Source organism: Pseudopipra pipra, chromosome W (genome assembly GCF_036250125.1).
Source record: "Pseudopipra pipra isolate bDixPip1 chromosome W, bDixPip1.hap1, whole genome shotgun sequence".
NCBI classification, from domain to species: Eukaryota; Metazoa; Chordata; class Aves; order Passeriformes; family Pipridae; genus Pseudopipra; species Pseudopipra pipra.
The window spans coordinates 13,621,282-13,639,196 of record NC_087580.1 but is presented as its reverse complement, the minus strand read 5'-3'; the positions used below and the strand labels follow the sequence as shown (position 1 = coordinate 13,639,196).

At 49.3% G+C, this 17,915-nt stretch overlaps 1 protein-coding gene across 1 annotated transcript; it reads left to right on the top strand.

Moving 5' to 3' along the window:
- Nucleotides 1–894: 894 nt before the first annotated feature.
- LOC135404858 (kelch-like protein 10) lies at nucleotides 895–2,273 on the top strand. The gene is given in 4 exon segments (XM_064639589.1): nucleotides 895–1,028; nucleotides 1,554–2,031; nucleotides 2,125–2,147; nucleotides 2,149–2,273. Coding segments are annotated over 4 exon segments (738 nt in total). The 3' UTR covers nucleotides 2,252–2,273.
- The last annotated feature ends 15,642 nt before the right edge of the window (nucleotides 2,274–17,915 follow it).

Sequence of the window (17,915 nt, the reverse complement as noted above, 5' to 3'; positions counted from 1 at the left end):
GGGGTGCGGGGGGACCCCCCGTGCCCCGGCTGCGCCTCCGCCCGGCGCCCGCAGCAGCGCGGGGCGGGACCGGCGGTTTCGTTTCTGCCGCAGCGAGCGGGGAGGGCGAAGCAGAAAGGAAAGATTCCAATAAAGAAGCCGCGGGCAAGGGCGCCCGGCACTGAACCGCCCCGCAGCGCCGGGGACGCGGAGTCGCGGAACCCTGTGCGGGAAATGCCCGCAGAGAACCGTCCCCCAGCACTGCCAAGGCCACCACTAACCCATGTCCCCAAGAGCCACACGGCTTTTAAACCTGGACAGGGATGAGGACGCCACCGCTGCTGCCCTGGGCAGCTGTGCCAGGGCTGGACAGCCCTTTTGGGGAAAAAACTTTCCCATGAGCCAACCTAAATCTCCCCTGGCACACCTCAAATGACAAATCAGGGGCAGCGTGTGCGACTTCAGCACTGACAGGAGCTGGGCTGTGCCTCAGCTTCCTCCTGGGTGAGGTGGCACAAGGCACTTCAGCAGCAGTCAGTGCCCACCTTTCGGGACTTTTACACTCTGGCAAAATAATACTGAGGATTATTTATTATTATTATTCTTCATTATTCTTATGCTGGGGGATCACACAGACGATTTTGCTCCAGCAACCATTAACATTGTGCAGGCCCGGGGTTCAGCAGAACCTGGGCCGAGGGAAGTGAAGGCGCCGGGCAACCAGGGAATGTTGGGCCTGGGTCACCCCTGTGGTTGTGATGTCATCACGGGTCACAATCCAGAGCCAGCGAGTGGGTTCAGCGCTGGATGTTTCCAGGCAACACCAGTGTTCCGCACACGTCAGTGAGGTCCACTGCCTCTGACTGCAGCGTGGGAGATAGCACCAGAAAGTCATCCTCCAGCACAGAGAGAGAGATGAGCGGAAGGAATTGGAGCATCACCAACGAGCTCCGCCTTGAAGCTCCGCCCTGTGATGTCATCATTAGAGTTAACGGAGTGGAATTCAAAGCTAACAAGCAAATCCTCTCCTGTTGCAGTGTCTACTTTGGGTCAGTACTGGAAACACAAGGATTTATTTACAAGGGCCTGGAGTGACAGGACAAGGGGTAATGGTGTCACACTGACAGAGGTTTATATTAGATAGCTGGAAAAACTTCCTCCCTGTGAGGGTGGTGAGGTCCTGGCACAGGTTGCCCAGAGAAGCTGTGACTGCCCCATCTCTGGAAGTGTCCAATGCCAGGTTGGATGGGGCTTGGAGCAACCTGGTCTAGTGGAAGGAGTTCCTACCCATGGCAGGGGTTGGAATGGGATAATCCTTAAGGTCCCCTCCAACCCAGGCCATTTTGTGATTTTGTGATTCCTGTGGAAGCATGGGGGTCGTTCACCCTGGTGCTCCCTGTCCCCAGCCAGAGGCTTTCTCTCCTTTTTCAAACAACCAGCAAGTAAAACATTAATTAATAAACTATGGGGCCTCCCAGCAGGGCTCCTGTCAGTGCCTAAACTGTTGCCCTGGGAGTTCGGGAAACACAGGGGACCCAAGGACAGGATTTAATGCAGCAGTGCTGTGTTTTCAGGATACTGTTTACCAACTGGGACAAGATGGTCTATGAAATCCCTGGTGTTTCAGCTGAAATGATGGGTCTCATCATTGATTACGCCTACACTGGAACAGTACCGATCACGGAGGACAACGTTGAGAGTTTGCTGGTTGCAGCAGACCAGTTCAATGTCATGGGCATCGTCAACCTGTGCTGTGAGTTCCTCCATTCCAGGCTCTGCTTTGAGAACTGCATTGGCATCTGGAGATTAACTAGCTATTACTACTGCCCCGACCTGCGCGCAGCCGCCTGCGCATACATCCTGCATCACTTCGAGGAGGTGTCCCAGGTGTCCGAGGAGTTCCTAGCCCTCTCTGCTGAGGAGCTGGCACATATCATCGAGAAGGACGAGCTCAACGTGAGGCGAGAAGAAGCCATGCTCGAGGCTGTGCTGAGGTGGATCACTCACGACCCGCAGAACAGGAGGCAGTACATCGCCTGCTTGCTGGACAAGGTGGGTGCAGCACAGCTTTGAAGCTGTCCCCAAAGGCTGCCGAGGGGGAAACCATCAGCATTAGTATTCTAACCTCCTCCTTGCATGTTCCAGGTTCGACTGGCACTCCTACAGTCTGAACAACGTCGAAGCTCACGAGTACGTGAAGGACAGTGCTGAGGGCAAAGATCTCATCATCAGGGCCCTGTCAGAAATCTATGACTTTTTTATAGATTATTAAAGAATAAATTTGCAGATCGAAGTAAGAGACAACTCCATAATGTTATAATGTTATATTTAGCATTTTGTTAAAAGCACAAGTTTGAGAGTTGTGTAATAACTAAGCACAAGATCTGTTGAGTTGCTGACTAACAAACCACAACGCAGAGATGAATTGTCACATTATGCCTTGTTCTTAAAAGTACTTGTTCTAAGCATATTTGTAGGAATCAAAATGGAGAAAGCAGGGGGAGGGGTAGACCACGAGGTCTGGATTTAAAAACCACTACCTGCAATGGAAAATTCCAGCATCACGGCCCATAGAGACTATTGACTACTGGACTATTGGCTGATGTCTCCCAGCAACAGGATTAGCCCATGAAAAGAGGAACCAAACAGGAGTTGGCCCATGTCATGGTTTGAAATCCCCAAAATCTAAACTCCCTAGTCCTGGCCCCCTGTCACATCTCAATCTAATGTGAGATGGGTTTTTTTTTTTCCAGACAAAACACACCAGACTCCAAATGGGGGAAAGGGAATATATTACAATGACTATACAAATAAATACTACAATACATTATATACAATCTTAGCTATCTCTACCATGACATAAGTATTTACAATGGATCAGATCTCTTTCCCCCTCCAAATAAAAGTCCAGGAGGGAAGAAGGACAGATCCCTTCTTGTCTCTGAGCAGTTTCTCTATGGCAGCAGTCCTCTTCACATGCAGCAGCTGATAGCTGGATCTCTTTTCAAAACACACAAGAGGGTCTCCAAGCCCCTTGGCCCGTCGTCTCCAAACGAAGGGTCTTCAAGACACAGGGGGTCTCCTTTCACCCCTCTTGGCTCTCCTTCGACTCCAAGCAAAGGCCTCATCTGTGGACTGCCAGCAGGGACAAGGCTCGCTTCACCACAGGCATATCACGAAATGCAGGGGCATCTTCGTGAAAGTCCCTTCCTCAGGGGATTCACCCCTGAGTCAGAACATCTTGGGCAGCATTCAGTTGCAAGCCTTTGCCTCAAGAGTTCTACCAGAGCTCCTGTGCTCTGTTCCAGGCTGCCAGGCTTGTCAGCAGCAGCGGGGAGGCCAAGGTCAACTCCACCCACATTCCTTTTCTGTCCCGATCCAGCTTCAGGACATCTTTGAGCTTCTCAGCTCCTCTCCCTCTGGTGCTGCACATCCAAAACTACTCTCCAAAATAGGAGTCCATGTCCCTCCTTTCCCGGAGGTCTCAAAGGAGTTTGGGGGGTTTGGTTCAGTTCTTACCCCCAAAGCTCTGTAGCTCTGCTGCTGACTCTCCTTCTCGGCTCTCCGGGACAACTCGGTGTCTCCCTTACTCAGCTGCATGTCTCTGCTGCTTCTCCGGTTCAGTTCTTATCTGTCCTGGCTCTCTGCCAGAGTCTCTGGACGCTGCGTCTGCTGCTGCTGTCTCTGCTCACTCACAGTGGAGAAAACATCTCCCAGCTTAACTACAAACAGTCTAACACTGTTCCAAGTCTCTGCAGTCCCCCCAGCCGGGGGTCGGGAGGGGGCCAGAGCCCTCCAAGGGGCTCCGAGCCCCTTCCTCGTGGCTCACAACATGGCTGCCTCTCCTACAACAACAAAACTACAACTCTTCTCTTCCGTTTGCTTGTGGTATGTTTACATTTTGCAGGAGCGCAGATTGGTTCAAAGCTCAAGTGCCACCACCCCTCGGGGGTTACCACTTTCTTAGCCTCTGGGGGAAAATCTGGTTCAAACCACTACAGCCCGTGAAAGGGGAACCAAACAGAATCTAACCCGCGGAACTGGAGTCAATGGACAGATGACGTGACACTGGGGGGAGGTGGTTGTGAAAGGGTATAAGAAGTGCTGCCCTGTTGTTCCCTTTTGCGGACCGTGGCAGGAACAAGGGGCTTCCTCCGATCGCCCGGCTCGCCGTTTTGCTTATTTGTTCTTCAATAAATTCTTTATTTCCTTGCAACCCTAAATTTCTCGAGTCTCTTGACTATATCAACCTGAACTCGTACGGCCAGAGCTCCTCAGCCGACGCCAAGCCACTCACCCTGTAGGGGACGCAAAGTCCTTGTGTAACAAGGAATAACTGCTCCTCGTGTGGTGCTGAGACAAAAAGAGCTTTATTTCAAATTCGGTGTGGTTTTATCCTTTTACACCATGTGACTTCTTTAGCCAATGAGGTTACCTATGTCGGCGCATGGTCCCCTGGGCTCCTCTGCCCCGGCACGTCCTCTGTGCCTTGGACACGCCTCCCACATCACCCTGCTCTTAATTATCTAAAGAAGTCACAAAAACAGTGCAAAACAACAACAGTGTATACAATCAAAACAGTACATTGTAAACTACCAAGGTTTGCAATGACCCAGCACATCGCTTGCTTGGTTTCTTATACTTCTATGGTAAACCTTATAAAACTTTCTTATATTCCTAAAGGGTAGTGCAACTTGGAGAAATAACTTTATTAACTTAGGGGCCTTAGGCCAACCGTGTATAAACTTACAACCTTTATTAATCTGAGGGGTTTTATAACTAGGGAATTCAACTTTATTTAAAAAACAGGATAATCTTAGCAAAACTAAATTTTCTTAAAAGCAACCTTGTGGCTGAGGTAATGTTATTTTGTGAGGTGTTTTGTGTTTTAATATTTGACCAGTCAAACAACTCTTTTCATTCATTCACTCTTTTCATTCATTTTCATTCATCGGTGGCCACCTTCACTCACACACACACATACACACACATTTTACAGACTGCTTCTTACCACATTGGTCATTCCTTAATGTAAACCTGAAACATAAACATAACTCTTTTTAAACTTCTGCGTTACTCTGGTTCCTGCTGCTGTGGTCGTGTACCTGAATAGGATTTTACACACCTGGAAGAAATCTGCTTAAGTTCTTTTCTTGTAGCTACACAGGCATAGCTCCCTCCCCCTGTCACAAAATCTAGGGATCTTGTCCACTGTCCTGAAATCAAGTTCCTTACCATGACCAGTGGTTCGGGAGAGGCACAAGCCTGGGGTTTATGTTGCTTTTCATACTTATGCTTTTCAGTGCTGTCACAATTTAAAAAACTGATAACATACATAGCTTTTTACAGATGTTCTTGCAGGCTACACAGATTCTCCCCCTTTTTGTTTTTATCTAGTATGTGTTTCAATGTGTGATGTGCTTGTCTTATAGGTTATTGTGGAATGCTTGTGACATGAGAATTTTCCTATTTGATAGGAAGTAAAGCTGTTTTATTATTATTGTTAATCCATTTTTGGGTACCAAAGGTTGCTAAGCAACTAAATCATTGTGTTTTACACTCTTGTGTTTTGTCCAGTGGATGCTGTGGCAGTTATGTTTTGTGGATGTGTATCTATGTGCATGTACATATTTCAATATGTCCAGTTCAGAGATGTGTATATCTGTTCGCTAGATCTCATTTGCCATTAACTCTCTAGGGTTAATGCTTTCCTGAGATGGCATGGGTGTGATTTCTTGACAGTGTGGGCATGCCCTGATAATGTCTGAGCTTTATTAATCGTGGGTTGGAATTGGCTCTTTACAGAATGTGCATTCTGATGGAAAAATGAATGAGTTAATTTTGCTTGCTCTAGAACTCTGGGTATGGTGTTAAACATTGCTGCTTTAGCAGCTTCTTAGTTTCTGTCAGTTATTGGCTCTGACCTGTCAGCATGTGATTTGTGCGTATTGTATAGAAATCATACCTTTTGTAAATCACGGGAACCAAACAGAACGCATTTCAAACAACAGGTGAGGGTTAACAATATCTCAAGGAAATTAACTTTCAAGACAGGGTATGAACCTTATAGTATAACAGACAAAGATACAACATTAAGGGTTGTTCAGAAAACTTTCCAAGGCAATATGAACGGCAGTCAGTTCCAGAACCTGCACAGAGCCTTGGTTCACGGTCTGTAGTTCTCGTTCCCACTGTTCTGTGGCAGGATTTACTCAAGACATTGCAGTATTTTGTGTTTTTCCCAGATGCATCTGTGAAGGCTCTGAGACCTTTTACTGTTTCAGGTTTGCATCTGGTGTGGCTTTTAAAGGTAAATTACCATTTTCTGCCCACAATCTGTGCTTAAGGAGATGGATTGAAATATTACCACCCAAACTTGCCAAGGCAGTTTGGGATCCTGCGTCCTCAGCTGTCATCCTATCCAAATTGTCCTTTGAAGCTGGACTGTTGACAAAAGGCAGGATCTCTTCTGTCCAATTCCCGCAGTCGTGCTCTGCCTTTAATGACAAGCTTTGCAAACATCTCATTAACAGTTTACACATTTTTTAGGTGGTGTGTGTGTGGCAGGAAGAGCCATTCTAGAACTAACAGTGGGCTTCTCTCAGTTTGATCCCACTGAACAATACTGCAAAGTCGGTACCTGCTGGGAATTAGGACTAGGTAGATTTGCCTTTCAGGATTTCTCCTGTTTTGTCTGCTTGTATCACCTTGGTACAATTTTCTAGCACTTGGTTTGCCTCTGCAGCCAGAGATTTGTCAGACTTTAGGTTGGAGTTCCCCTTTAGCAATACAAAGAGAGGGTGTAGGCCCCTTGTGGTTATGGTTAAAACAGGTTTTAAGCAATTGACAGCTCCCTGAGGCTTCTGCAACTCGTGTAAATATAAAGTGTTTTTTACCTCGAGCTGTAGCAGCTGTGGAGAACTTTTTTGCTGCGTGGATTCCTGTCCAGGGCAAGCCCAGAGTTGTGGTTGCTGGATCCTTCCTGAAACAATCTGAAGATCTGCATCTTGGACAATTTTGGTTAGAGCAGTAACAATGAATGGCAGTTCATTTCTTGTGGCCGTGGTTATCAATGTGTCCTCTGCATAATGATGTATCATGGCTGTTTGATACCTTGTCAGGTTACTTTGCATCTCCTGAGGAGGGACAGCCCAGCAGTGATTTTGCATAGGCTGTGCATTGTTCGTGGCCATGACGAGAGAGAAAAGTCTCTGGGCATCCCCATGGTGTATAAGGGTGGTAAAGGAATAGTTCTTTGAACCAGTTACCACTAGTGGCCAATTTGCTGGAAGCTTTATAGGTAGGGGCAGTCCAAGCTGCAAGGCTTCCGCATGTTTTTTGACTGCGTGTTCTGCTCTTAACATTTGCAGTGTTTTCCACCTGTCCCCTTTCTTGGGGGTGCAGAGTACATGGGTATTTTGGGGGCTGGTTATTGGCATATTGTGGCTTGCCTTAAGTTGTTTCCTCTCTTGCACATGAAAAGTGGTGCTACAAAGGAGTACAGCAAGCAGTACCCCCACAAGCAGTGCAATGCTTGCGACCTATCTCTTGCCTTGCTTATGGCACCCTTGGTACAACTCAGTCCATTCCCTGCTGCTAGGGTGCTTATGAAATGTTGCTATTAGAGGTCTCCAGGGGCAATCTTTCTGAGAGTGATCAGTGTCTCCACATCTAACACAACTACCTGTGTGTCTGACTTCTTTTTGTACTCTTAGCTGGGCATCTAAGGCTGCAGCTAAAAAGGCAGGTTGGTGCTTCTCAGAGCTAACTCTTTGGTAGGGTTGAACCAGTTCAGGAATGTTGCAATTTTCCCCTGCAGGAGGGGTCTGCAAGGCTCTTTCACAGCTTGTATTCCCCTCTTCAAGAGCCAATTGCTTATACAGCATCTCTCTGGCTTCATTGTATTCAACTTGCTTGTTTAAAGCAGACTGCAGCTGGTCTAAACATCTCAAATTTGGCTCAGTACAACCTTGTAACACTTTAATGGGGAACAGGTAATTAATTATCTTGGTTTGTAGTGAGAGTGTTTTTCATAGCTTTTAGGGCTTGCCTGGCTACTACGTCGCATATTTCTCTATGGTATTTAGATTGTGTATCTAATGAATTATAATTTGCATCCCCACTTAACTGGTGTGCTGTGACGCCTGTCTGTGGGTATTTAATATAAGCAGAGCAATTTTTCTGAAAGTCAGCTAACCAGACTGTATATTGGGTGTCACTAAGAACTATTTTCATTAGTTCTTTCCAGTCATATGTGGTGAAAAAATAGATGGAACTCAATGCCTCCAAATACTTGAAAGTTTTGGTTAAAGACATACCAGATTCTCTTACCAAATGCCTCAGATTCTCTGTAGCCCCATACAGGGGTTGACGCTGAGGGGACTGGCTTTGGCTAATATCGTTTGGGCACGCCTGAATATTATTCAAGCTTCCCACAGGAAGTGCCTCGTCTAGACATTGTTCCCACATGTTAGCTGACCTCCCCCCATTTGCCTTTTTGTTCCCTCCCGGTGGAACCATCCCCGGTGGAACTATCTGGGTTCCCTCTTCCCCATCCCCCCACTCCTCCCCCCCTCCTTATTTCAACCCGGGTCTCCGTGGGGGCGTGGTGGTGGGCGGTGGGTTGGGGGCGGGGTTGCCTTCCCCTTTGTGTCTGTGGGTGGGGCGGGGCTGCGCTGGGGCCAGAAAAGACGGATCAGTGTCCGGTCCGTGCGGCAGGGAATATGGCTGCTGCCACGCTGAGACACAGGGTCGCTGTTCATTTGCAGCTTGGGGTAGTGAATATAGCGAGTCACGTCCCCCATGGCTGTGACAGAGCTCCCTGCATTGATCCCATGGGCGGGGATCTTGCATTTCGGCTTTGTTCTTTCCCAGCGACTCGGGGTCTCCCGGCTCCCGTCTCCCTGTATGTTCTGTGAGTTTCTATTACAATGTTGGTGGGTTACGCTGCTATCTGCAGTGTGGGCGGGGAGGGGGGGGGTGGGCGATACTGTTACAAGTTTGGTAATAGTTTGTACGTGTGTTTGGGTTCAGAATATGGTAAGATTTTAGCAATAAAGTTATTGTTTCAATGTCTCTGTGAGGTTTCTACGGAAACAGAGTGTTTTGTGTTACCCCAGGGAAAACAAAAGAGGGGACATAAAACAACCCCTCCCGCCGTGGATCGTTCTCTCCCGCGGTGTCTGTTCCTGGCACTGAGGGGGAGCGCGGGGGGAGCGCGATGGGGCCCGGACACGTCTACAGAAATTCCAAGAGGGCCGGGCTGGGCTGGCCCAGGGGAAGGGAAGGAAGGGAAAGCGAAGGGAAGGGGCGTCCCAGGCAGGGAAGGGGCGTCCCAGACCCCCCTTCTCCGCCTTCCCGCGCTGGGCCCTTCTGCCGCCACAGCCCCAGTGTCATGGCCATGGCCCCGGGCAGCCACTGCCTCGTCCTCCTCCTCCTCCTCCTCCTGGGCATCCTGGGGGCCCCGGCGCTGGGAAGACGTGGTGACAGACAGATACTATATCCCCAAAATCTGCCTGCGGGAGGCACAGATGGGGGATTTCATTCGCTAGCACTACAATGGGACCTTTAAAGATGGCAAAGAGTTTGACTCCAGGTATCGCCCGCGGCTCTGTGCCGGCTGCATGCGGGGGGCAGCTGCGGCGGGACCCTGCATGTCTCCTCCAGCCCCCACCCGCATCCCGGGGCGGGCGGGCAGCTGCGGGGACCCCGCATGCATCCCCCAGCCCCGGGACAGGGGCAGCCAGGCCAGGGCAGGCAGCTGCCCGCTCCAGACAGTGCCCAGATCCCCCCCAAGAAAGGCTTTTGATGGATGCTGGGGTGAGCACATGGACCCGGGGAGCCCTGTACACGTGTCAGCCTGGGGGGGCCTCAAGCAAAGCCTCAACCCAGGCTGCAGCCCCTTCCCCCAGCCCCTGCCCAGCTGCCCTGTGTGATGGTTTCAGTCTAGGCCTTCCTGGAAACCAGCTTGTAACCAGGAAGGAACTAGGAGGGTGACCAAGGAAGTATTCCATGCTATTCCTTTACGTAACCCAGGGTATAAATAAGGCATTGATAAGAGAGTTCGCTCTCTTTCCTCTCCGGCGAGGTTCGAGAACGGTGGGTCCCTGTTTCGGTTGGGCTTATCTGGAGCCGAGGCCTACAGTGACTGCCGTTATCTGCCACGCGTGAGGGGAGAGCCAAGGACCGTGTCTGGCCATCCTGCCTGTTCGAAGGGAAGTGGTGAGACTTTTGCTAGTTTGCCTTCGACTGGCTGTTTGACTTGTTCGGTCCTTGCCCCTTTTTGTCCTTCTCCTTTTTTTTTCCCCTCCCCCCCCCTCCCCCCCCGGTGTGTGGTATTCCCCTTTCGTGTATCTGTCTTATATATAAATATACATATATATATATACATATTTTTTGCTATAGCTTTGGCTGCTTGGTTTTTCTTCTTTTCCCTCTCTGGGAGGCGGGTCCTTGTTGTCGAGTTTCGGGGGACTTGGCAGGAAGCCAACTCGAAACTTGTACAACATTTTTTGGTGTCAGAAGTGGGATATTTTGGTTAAGTTTGGCTTGTTTTGATAAACATTTTCCAGGAAGACAGCTAAGCTCGGTGTTGTTTTGCAAGCCAATCTATTGTTTTGGGAACAGGTCTGGGAACACTGCCAGAGTCTGGGAAAACAGCCAAGGAAACTTTGTTTATATAAAACAAAAGTTTGTTTTGGGATCAAGAAGAAATAATAACAAAAAGCAATGGCTATTTCATTAATTTGTCTTATAATTCTAGCCGTCTTTACACCTGTGTTAGGCTACTCTATAGGGAGACGTCCAGACCTTGAGGATGGATGGAACGAATTGCTTCCATCCTTTAATTTTGACATCGAAGGTTTGGTAAAGGAGATCCCCATGGTTAAAATCGGCTCTAATTACTATATAAATCTTATTGCAACAGTACTGTCATTGATAAAGGTACTGGAAGTGCTCCTTAAACTTGGAAGAATGGGGTTCCGTTGCTCTCCCTCTTGTAGGAAAGATCACACCTCAAAGGGATTCGCTGGAACTTTGGAAAGGGCTGCAGACAGGCCAGTCCCCGGGTGGCATGGAGCTTGGGGAGATTTCGGTAGATTAGTAGGACGTGTGTCACCCCCCATTAATTGGGAGTTCACACCAGAACAAATGTTTGATTCTGGTGAGATGGCCCACTGTTTGGCAGAAGGGTGTTTTTCCTACAAAGATCCGAATATGCAATTCTCCGCTTTGTGCTGGGGCCTGGCTAATGCTTATCGAGCTGCCATAGACCACCTTCAGAGGGCTAAGGTCGACACAGAGACCCAAACCACGCCACTTGAAACCAGTGATGTCCCTATTAGGTCCACAGAAGTTGGGGTCCAAACACAACTTGAAGTCAATGACATTTCTACTAAGTCCACTAGAACCGGGACTCAAGCTAAGAACCGGAAGATCATCATTGCCCCTATAAAGAAGAAGAAGACGTGGGTAAGGGAGATCGAGGAACTTACGGACCCATCTCCGCAACCAGAACGCACAGAAGAAAGAGAAGAAGAAGAAGAAGGAACAGAGGATGTAGTGAACGAAGGAGCGGCAGCAATGGGAGAAGGAGCAACAGCAAGTGATGAAGGCGCGACTGCGAGAGAGGAAGAAGTGGTTGTGACTGAGGAAGGAGCGATTGGAAGAGAAGAAGCAGCTACCAGAGAGGAAGAAACGGCTACACGGGAAGGAGCACGTCCAAAAGAACTAGGGGCACGCCCAAAGGAATACAGAACAGCACCAAGAGAAAAGAAAGCAACAGCACAAATGGCCGGTGGTATATTGTCGCTTGATGATTTATATCCCGACTACAAATTCAGTGTTACAAAGGACGCAAAGAAGGAGCCAAAGCATCCCCCTCAATTGGAGGGGGAATTATCTCTACCCCTCCAGACCCAACCTTCTCTTGGAGGTGTGGATGATTGGAAGAAGCCCTTATCTTGGCACCCGAGAGACTACTCGCTACCTCCACCGGCTGGGTATCGTGAACGACGTAGAAGTCCATCTCCACGGCGTGAACGACGTAGAAGTCCATCTCCACGGCGTGAACGACGTAGAAGTCCATCTCCACGGCGTGAACGACGTAGAAGTTCATCTCCGCGGCGTGAACGACGTAGGAGTCCGTCCCCACGGTATGAACGGCGTAGAAGTCCATCTCCACGCCATGAACAACATAGAAGCTTATCCCCATGGCATGCCCAGTCTCCATCTCCACGTGAGAGATACAGGGAGGAGGCAGGAGCGGTTCCACATAAGAGCGGAAGAGTAAAGAGGGAGGTAGAAAAGATTCTACGTGGGAGAGATGGACAAGAAATAATGCGAGAAAGCGAAATTATACAATCACTGACCACAAGAGAGCTTAGAGATTTACGGAGAGATTATATGCGCTTGCCTGGTGAACAAATCCTCGCCTGGCTGGTGCGATGCTGGGACAAGGGAGCTGATAGTCACATAATTGAAGGTGACGAAGCACGACAACTGGGATCCATTGCCCGAGACCCTAAGATAGAACAAGAAATGGGAAGGGAGAAAACGGCATCCAGTCTTTGGCTCCGAATTCTTCATGCTGTGAGGGCGAAATACCCGTTTAAGGAGTCCCTGAAGAGTTCTTCGAGAAGGTGGAGGACTGCGGAAGAAGGCATCCAATACCTGCGGGAATTGGCCATGCAGGAAATTGTCTACTCTGATCCAGAATATTATGACATCCAAGTTCCCGAGAATGTTCCTTGCACACAACCAATGTGGAAGAAGGTAATTCAAGGTGCCCCTAAACCATATAGGTATTGCTTGATAACCGCATATCATCCAAAGATGGATGAACCAAGTGTGGACACCATGTGTGCTTGGATGAGGAGCATAGAGGAAAATCTGGAAGACCCCTTCGACCCTCTATACCGACACCCCTATGATAGGGAAAGAATGGAGAGAGATTATGAATATTCCAGATATGAGGACGACCTTAGAGACAGAGAGGACAGAAGGTATAGAGATTACCAGGAAAGGCCAATGGGAAGATCATGGCGGGACCGACAAAGACGACCTCGGCCTAGACCTCGATCCTGGTCTCGATCTCGCTCACGGTCCCTGTCATTCACAAGTCAAAGGAAAGAGAACTCTAAGCGTTGGCCACGTAACCAACTATGGGCATACCTTCGTAGTAAAGGAGAAAACATGAAGAAGTGGGATGGTGAACCCACTTTTAAGCTTGAAGCTAGAGTGAGGGAGCTGAAGCGAAAGAAGACTGACAAGAAAGTTGTCTATGTAGTAGACGGAGATTTCTTAGAAAAGAAACTGCGATCGCCGAAACACGAGAAGATGGAGGTCCACTTCGACAACGGTAAAAAGTCTAAGAAGTCAAAGTCAAACTTTGACGACGAATGCTCTGATCAAGACCAGTAGAGGGGCCCTGCCTTCTGCCAGGAGAAGGAGAGGGACCAAGAAGATAACCGAGTTTACTGGGCTGTGTGGGTTCGATGGCCTGGCACATCGGATCCTCAGAGATACCAGGCCTTGATAGATACTGGAGCCCAGTGTACTGTAATGCCTTCGGAGTATAAGAGTACCGAGACTGTTACTATTTCTGGAGTGACTGGAGGGTCTCAAGAATTGTCAGTAGTAGAGGCAGACATGAGCTTGACGGGAGACCAATGGGAAAAGCGTCCCATTGTGACGGGGCCAGAAGCCCCTTGCATCCTTGGTATGGACTACTTAAGGAGAGGATACTTCAAGGACCCGAAAGGGTACCGGTGGGCTTTTGGTATAGCCTCGGTGATTGAAGAGGAGTCCAAGCAATTGTCTGCCCTTCCTGGCCTCTCAGAAGACCCTTCCATTGTAGGATTACTGCGAGTTAAAGATCAAGAAGTGCCAATAGCCACAACAACTGTGCACAGACGACAGTATCGGACAAACCGAGATGCTGTGATCCCTATCCACAAAATGATCCGGAAGTTGGAGAGCCAAGGGGTGGTCAGCAGAACCCATTCACCCTTCAACAGCCCCATCTGGCCTGTGCGTAAATCCGATGGAGAGTGGAGACTGACTGTGGACTATCGTGGCTTAAATGAAGTTACGCCACCGTTGAGTGCTGCAGTGCCAGATATGTTGGAGCTCCAATACGAGTTGGAGTCCAAGACAGCAAAGTGGTACGCCACCATCGACATAGCCAACGCGTTTTTCTCCATTCCTTTAGCGGCAGAGTGCAGGCCACAGTTTGCTTTCACCTGGAGGGGCATTCAATACACCTGGAATCGACTGCCCCAGGGGTGGAAACACAGTCCAACCATCTGCCATGGACTGATCCAGGCCACACTAGAGAAGGGTAAGGCTCCCGAACACATCCAGTACATCGATGACATCATTGTATGGGGGGATACAGCAGAAGAGGTTTTCAAAAAAGGACAGACGATCATCCAGATTCTCCTCGAGGCCGGTTTCGCTATCAAGAAGAGCAAAGTCAAGGGACCTGCCCGAGAGATCCAATTCCTAGGGGTGAAATGGCAAGATGGACGACGCCAGATACCAACAGACATAATCAACAAGATTGTAGCAATGGCTCCCCCCACAAACAAGAAAGAAACCCAAGCTTTTCTGGGAGCAATAGGTTTCTGGAGGATGCATATCCCAGAATACAGTCAGATTGTGAGCCCTCTTTACTTTGTGACCCGTAAAAAGAACAATTTCCAGTGGGGTCCTGAGCAACAACAAGCTTTCAGGCAGATCAAGCAAGAAATTGCACATGCCGTGGCTCTTGGACCAGTTAGAACGGGACCAGATGTAAAGAATGTACTCTACTCTGCAGCTGGAGATAAAGGTCCCTCCTGGAGCCTCTGGCAAAAGGTGCCTGGCGAGACACGAGGGCGACCACTGGGTTTCTGGAGCCGAAGCTACAGAGGTTCTGAGGCTAATTACACCCCTGTGGAAAAGGAAATCTTAGCGGCGTATGAAGGTATACGAGCAGCTACAGAGGTAATTGGTACTGAAGCACAGCTCTTCCTGGCACCCCGATTACCAGTCTTGAGCTGGATGTTCAAAGGGAAGGTACCCCCTACGCATCATGCCACTGATGCCACATGGAGCAAGTGGATAGCCTTGATTACGCAGCGTGTACGATTGGGAAGCTCAAATCGCCCTGGAATTCTGGAGGTTATCACAAATTGGCCTGAAGGTGGGAACTTCAGTCTGGCAGAAGAAGAAGAAGAGCCAGTGAGCCGAGCTGAAGAAGCTCCGCCATTTGATCAGCTGCCAGATGAAGAAAGGTGTTATGCCCTTTTCACTGATGGTTCTTGCCGTATTGTAGGAAGGAACCGGAAGTGGAAAGCAGCCGTTTGGAGTCCCACCCGACGAGTGGCAGAAGCTACTGAGGGTCAAGGCGGGTCGAGTCAATTTGCAGAGCTCAAAGCCGTCCAATTGGCCCTGGACATCGCCGAACGAGAAGGATGGCCGAGACTCTACCTCTACACAGACTCGTGGATGATAGCCAATGCTCTATGGGGATGGTTAGACCGATGGAAGAAGATGAACTGGAGGCGTGGAGGAAAACCCATCTGGGCTGCTGACTTGTGGCAGGACATCGCTGCCAGAGCGAAGAGTCTGAATGTGAGAGTCCACCATGTAGATGCCCATGTGTCCAAGAAGCAAGCTAATGAAGAACATAATAACAACAGAGAAGCGGACCGAGCTGCACAGATAGGGGTGTCACAAGTAGACCTAGACTGGCAGCAGAAGGGAGAGCTGTTTCTGGCTCGATGGGCCCATGATGCTTCCGGTCATCAAGGCCGAGATGCCACCCACAGATGGGCACGAGACCGAGGGGTGGATTTAACCATGGATATCATTTCTGAAGTTATCCATGATTGCGAGACCTGTGCCGCTATTAAGCAGGCGAAAAGACTGAAGCCCCTGTGGTATGGTGGACGTTGGGAGAAGTATAAGTATGGAGAGGCCTGGCAGATTGATTACATCACATTGCCACAGACCCACCAAGGTAAACGCTATGTGCTTACCATGGTGGAAGCAACCACCGGATGGTTAGAAACATATTCGGTACCGCATGCAACAGCCCGAAACACCATCCTAGGCCTTGAGAAGCAGGTCCTGTGGAGACATGGCACTCCAGAGCGAATTGAGTCAGACAACGGGACTCATTTCAAAAACAGTCTAGTGGCCACTTGGGCACAGGAGCATGGTATTGAATGGGTATATCACATTCCATATCATGCACCTGCTGCAGGAAAAGTAGAAAGGTGTAATGGACTGTTGAAGACGACTCTAAAGGCACTAGGTGGGGGAACTTACAAAAATTGGGACAAGAATTTAGCCAAGGCCACCTGGCTAGTCAACACCCGAGGCTCTGTCAACCGAGCTGGTCCTGCCCAAGCAGAGTCCCTCCACACTGTAGATGGAGACAAAGTTCCAGCGATCCATCTAAAAGGTATGTTAGGTAAGGCCGTTTGGATCACTCCTCCCTCAGGCCAAGACAAACCCATTCGTGGGATTGTCTTTGCTCAAGGGCCTGGATATACTTGGTGGGTTATGAGGAAGGATGGAGAGGTCCAATGTGTGCCTCAAGGAAACCTAAGCCTGGGAAAAAACTAATTCTGTGCCTTGAGTTGTATTTTACAGGAGACCAGACACCAGACGGAAAAAAAAAGAGAGAGACCCAAACAAAGCTGATACGAGAATCTAAGGATGGCCGATGATGACACAGCCCAAACCAATGAGCCAGCCCTAAACCGGAACTGTGATTATGATGAAAGGGCCAAGAACACAAATCGAGTTGCTGGTGGTGCTGATCTTCAATGACAGACGACAACCTTCGAGAAAAAATAAACATGGACTATATATATATATGTGTATATGTGCGGGATAGAGACAAACACAATATACAGGTGTTACGTAAAGAAATAGTATGGAATAAGGGGTGGAGAATGTGATGGTTTCAGTCTAGGCCTTCCTGGAAACCAGCTTGTAACCAGGAAGGAACTAGGAGGGTGACCAAGGAAGTATTCCATGCTATTCCTTTACGTAACCCAGGGTATAAATAAGGCATTGATAAGAGAGTTCGCTCTCTTTCCTCTCCGGCGAGGTTCGAGAACGGTGGGTCCCTGTTTCGGTTGGGCTTATCTGGAGCCGAGGCCTACAGTGACTGCCGTTATCTGCCACGCGTGAGGGGAGAGCCAAGGACCGTGTCTGGCCATCCTGCCTGTTCGAAGGGAAGTGGTGAGACTTTTGCTAGTTTGCCTTCGACTGGCTGTTTGACTTGTTCGGTCCTTGCCCCTTTTTGTCCTTCTCCTTTTTTTTTCCCCTCCCCCCCCTTCCCCCCCCGGTGTGTGGTATTCCCCTTTCGTGTATCTGTCTTATATATAAATATACATATATATATATACATATTTTTTGCTATAGCTTTGGCTGCTTGGTTTTTCTTCTTTTCCCTCTCTGGGAGGCGGGTCCTTGTTGTCGAGTTTCGGGGGACTTGGCAGGAAGCCAACTCGAAACTTGTACACCCTGTTGTGTCCCCCATCTCCCCCCAGCCCCTCGGGGAGCCTGGCATGCCCTCAGCTCTACAGTGCCGTGCGGGAGCCTGTCCCGGGCACAGGCAGGATTTGGCCCTAAGTGGGACGTTCTGCACTCAGGAACATGTATCTGCTTGTGCTGCACAGGCAGGAAAACACTTAAAGCACTTTGAGACGTGGCAGTGGAGAAACCTTTCATTACCCCAGAGGCTTTGCTCCACTCAGTGTCCCTTGGCCCCGCATCCCTCCTGCTCTGCCCACACTGGCTGGGACCCGAGCCTGGGGCAGCCCCTGGTTTGCAGCACCGTGAGCAGGGGGAGAACCGGGGACACAGAAACAAGGGGATTAAGGACTTCGATTTACCTGAGATGTCTCCACTTACTTCTTAGAGTTTTTCGAGAT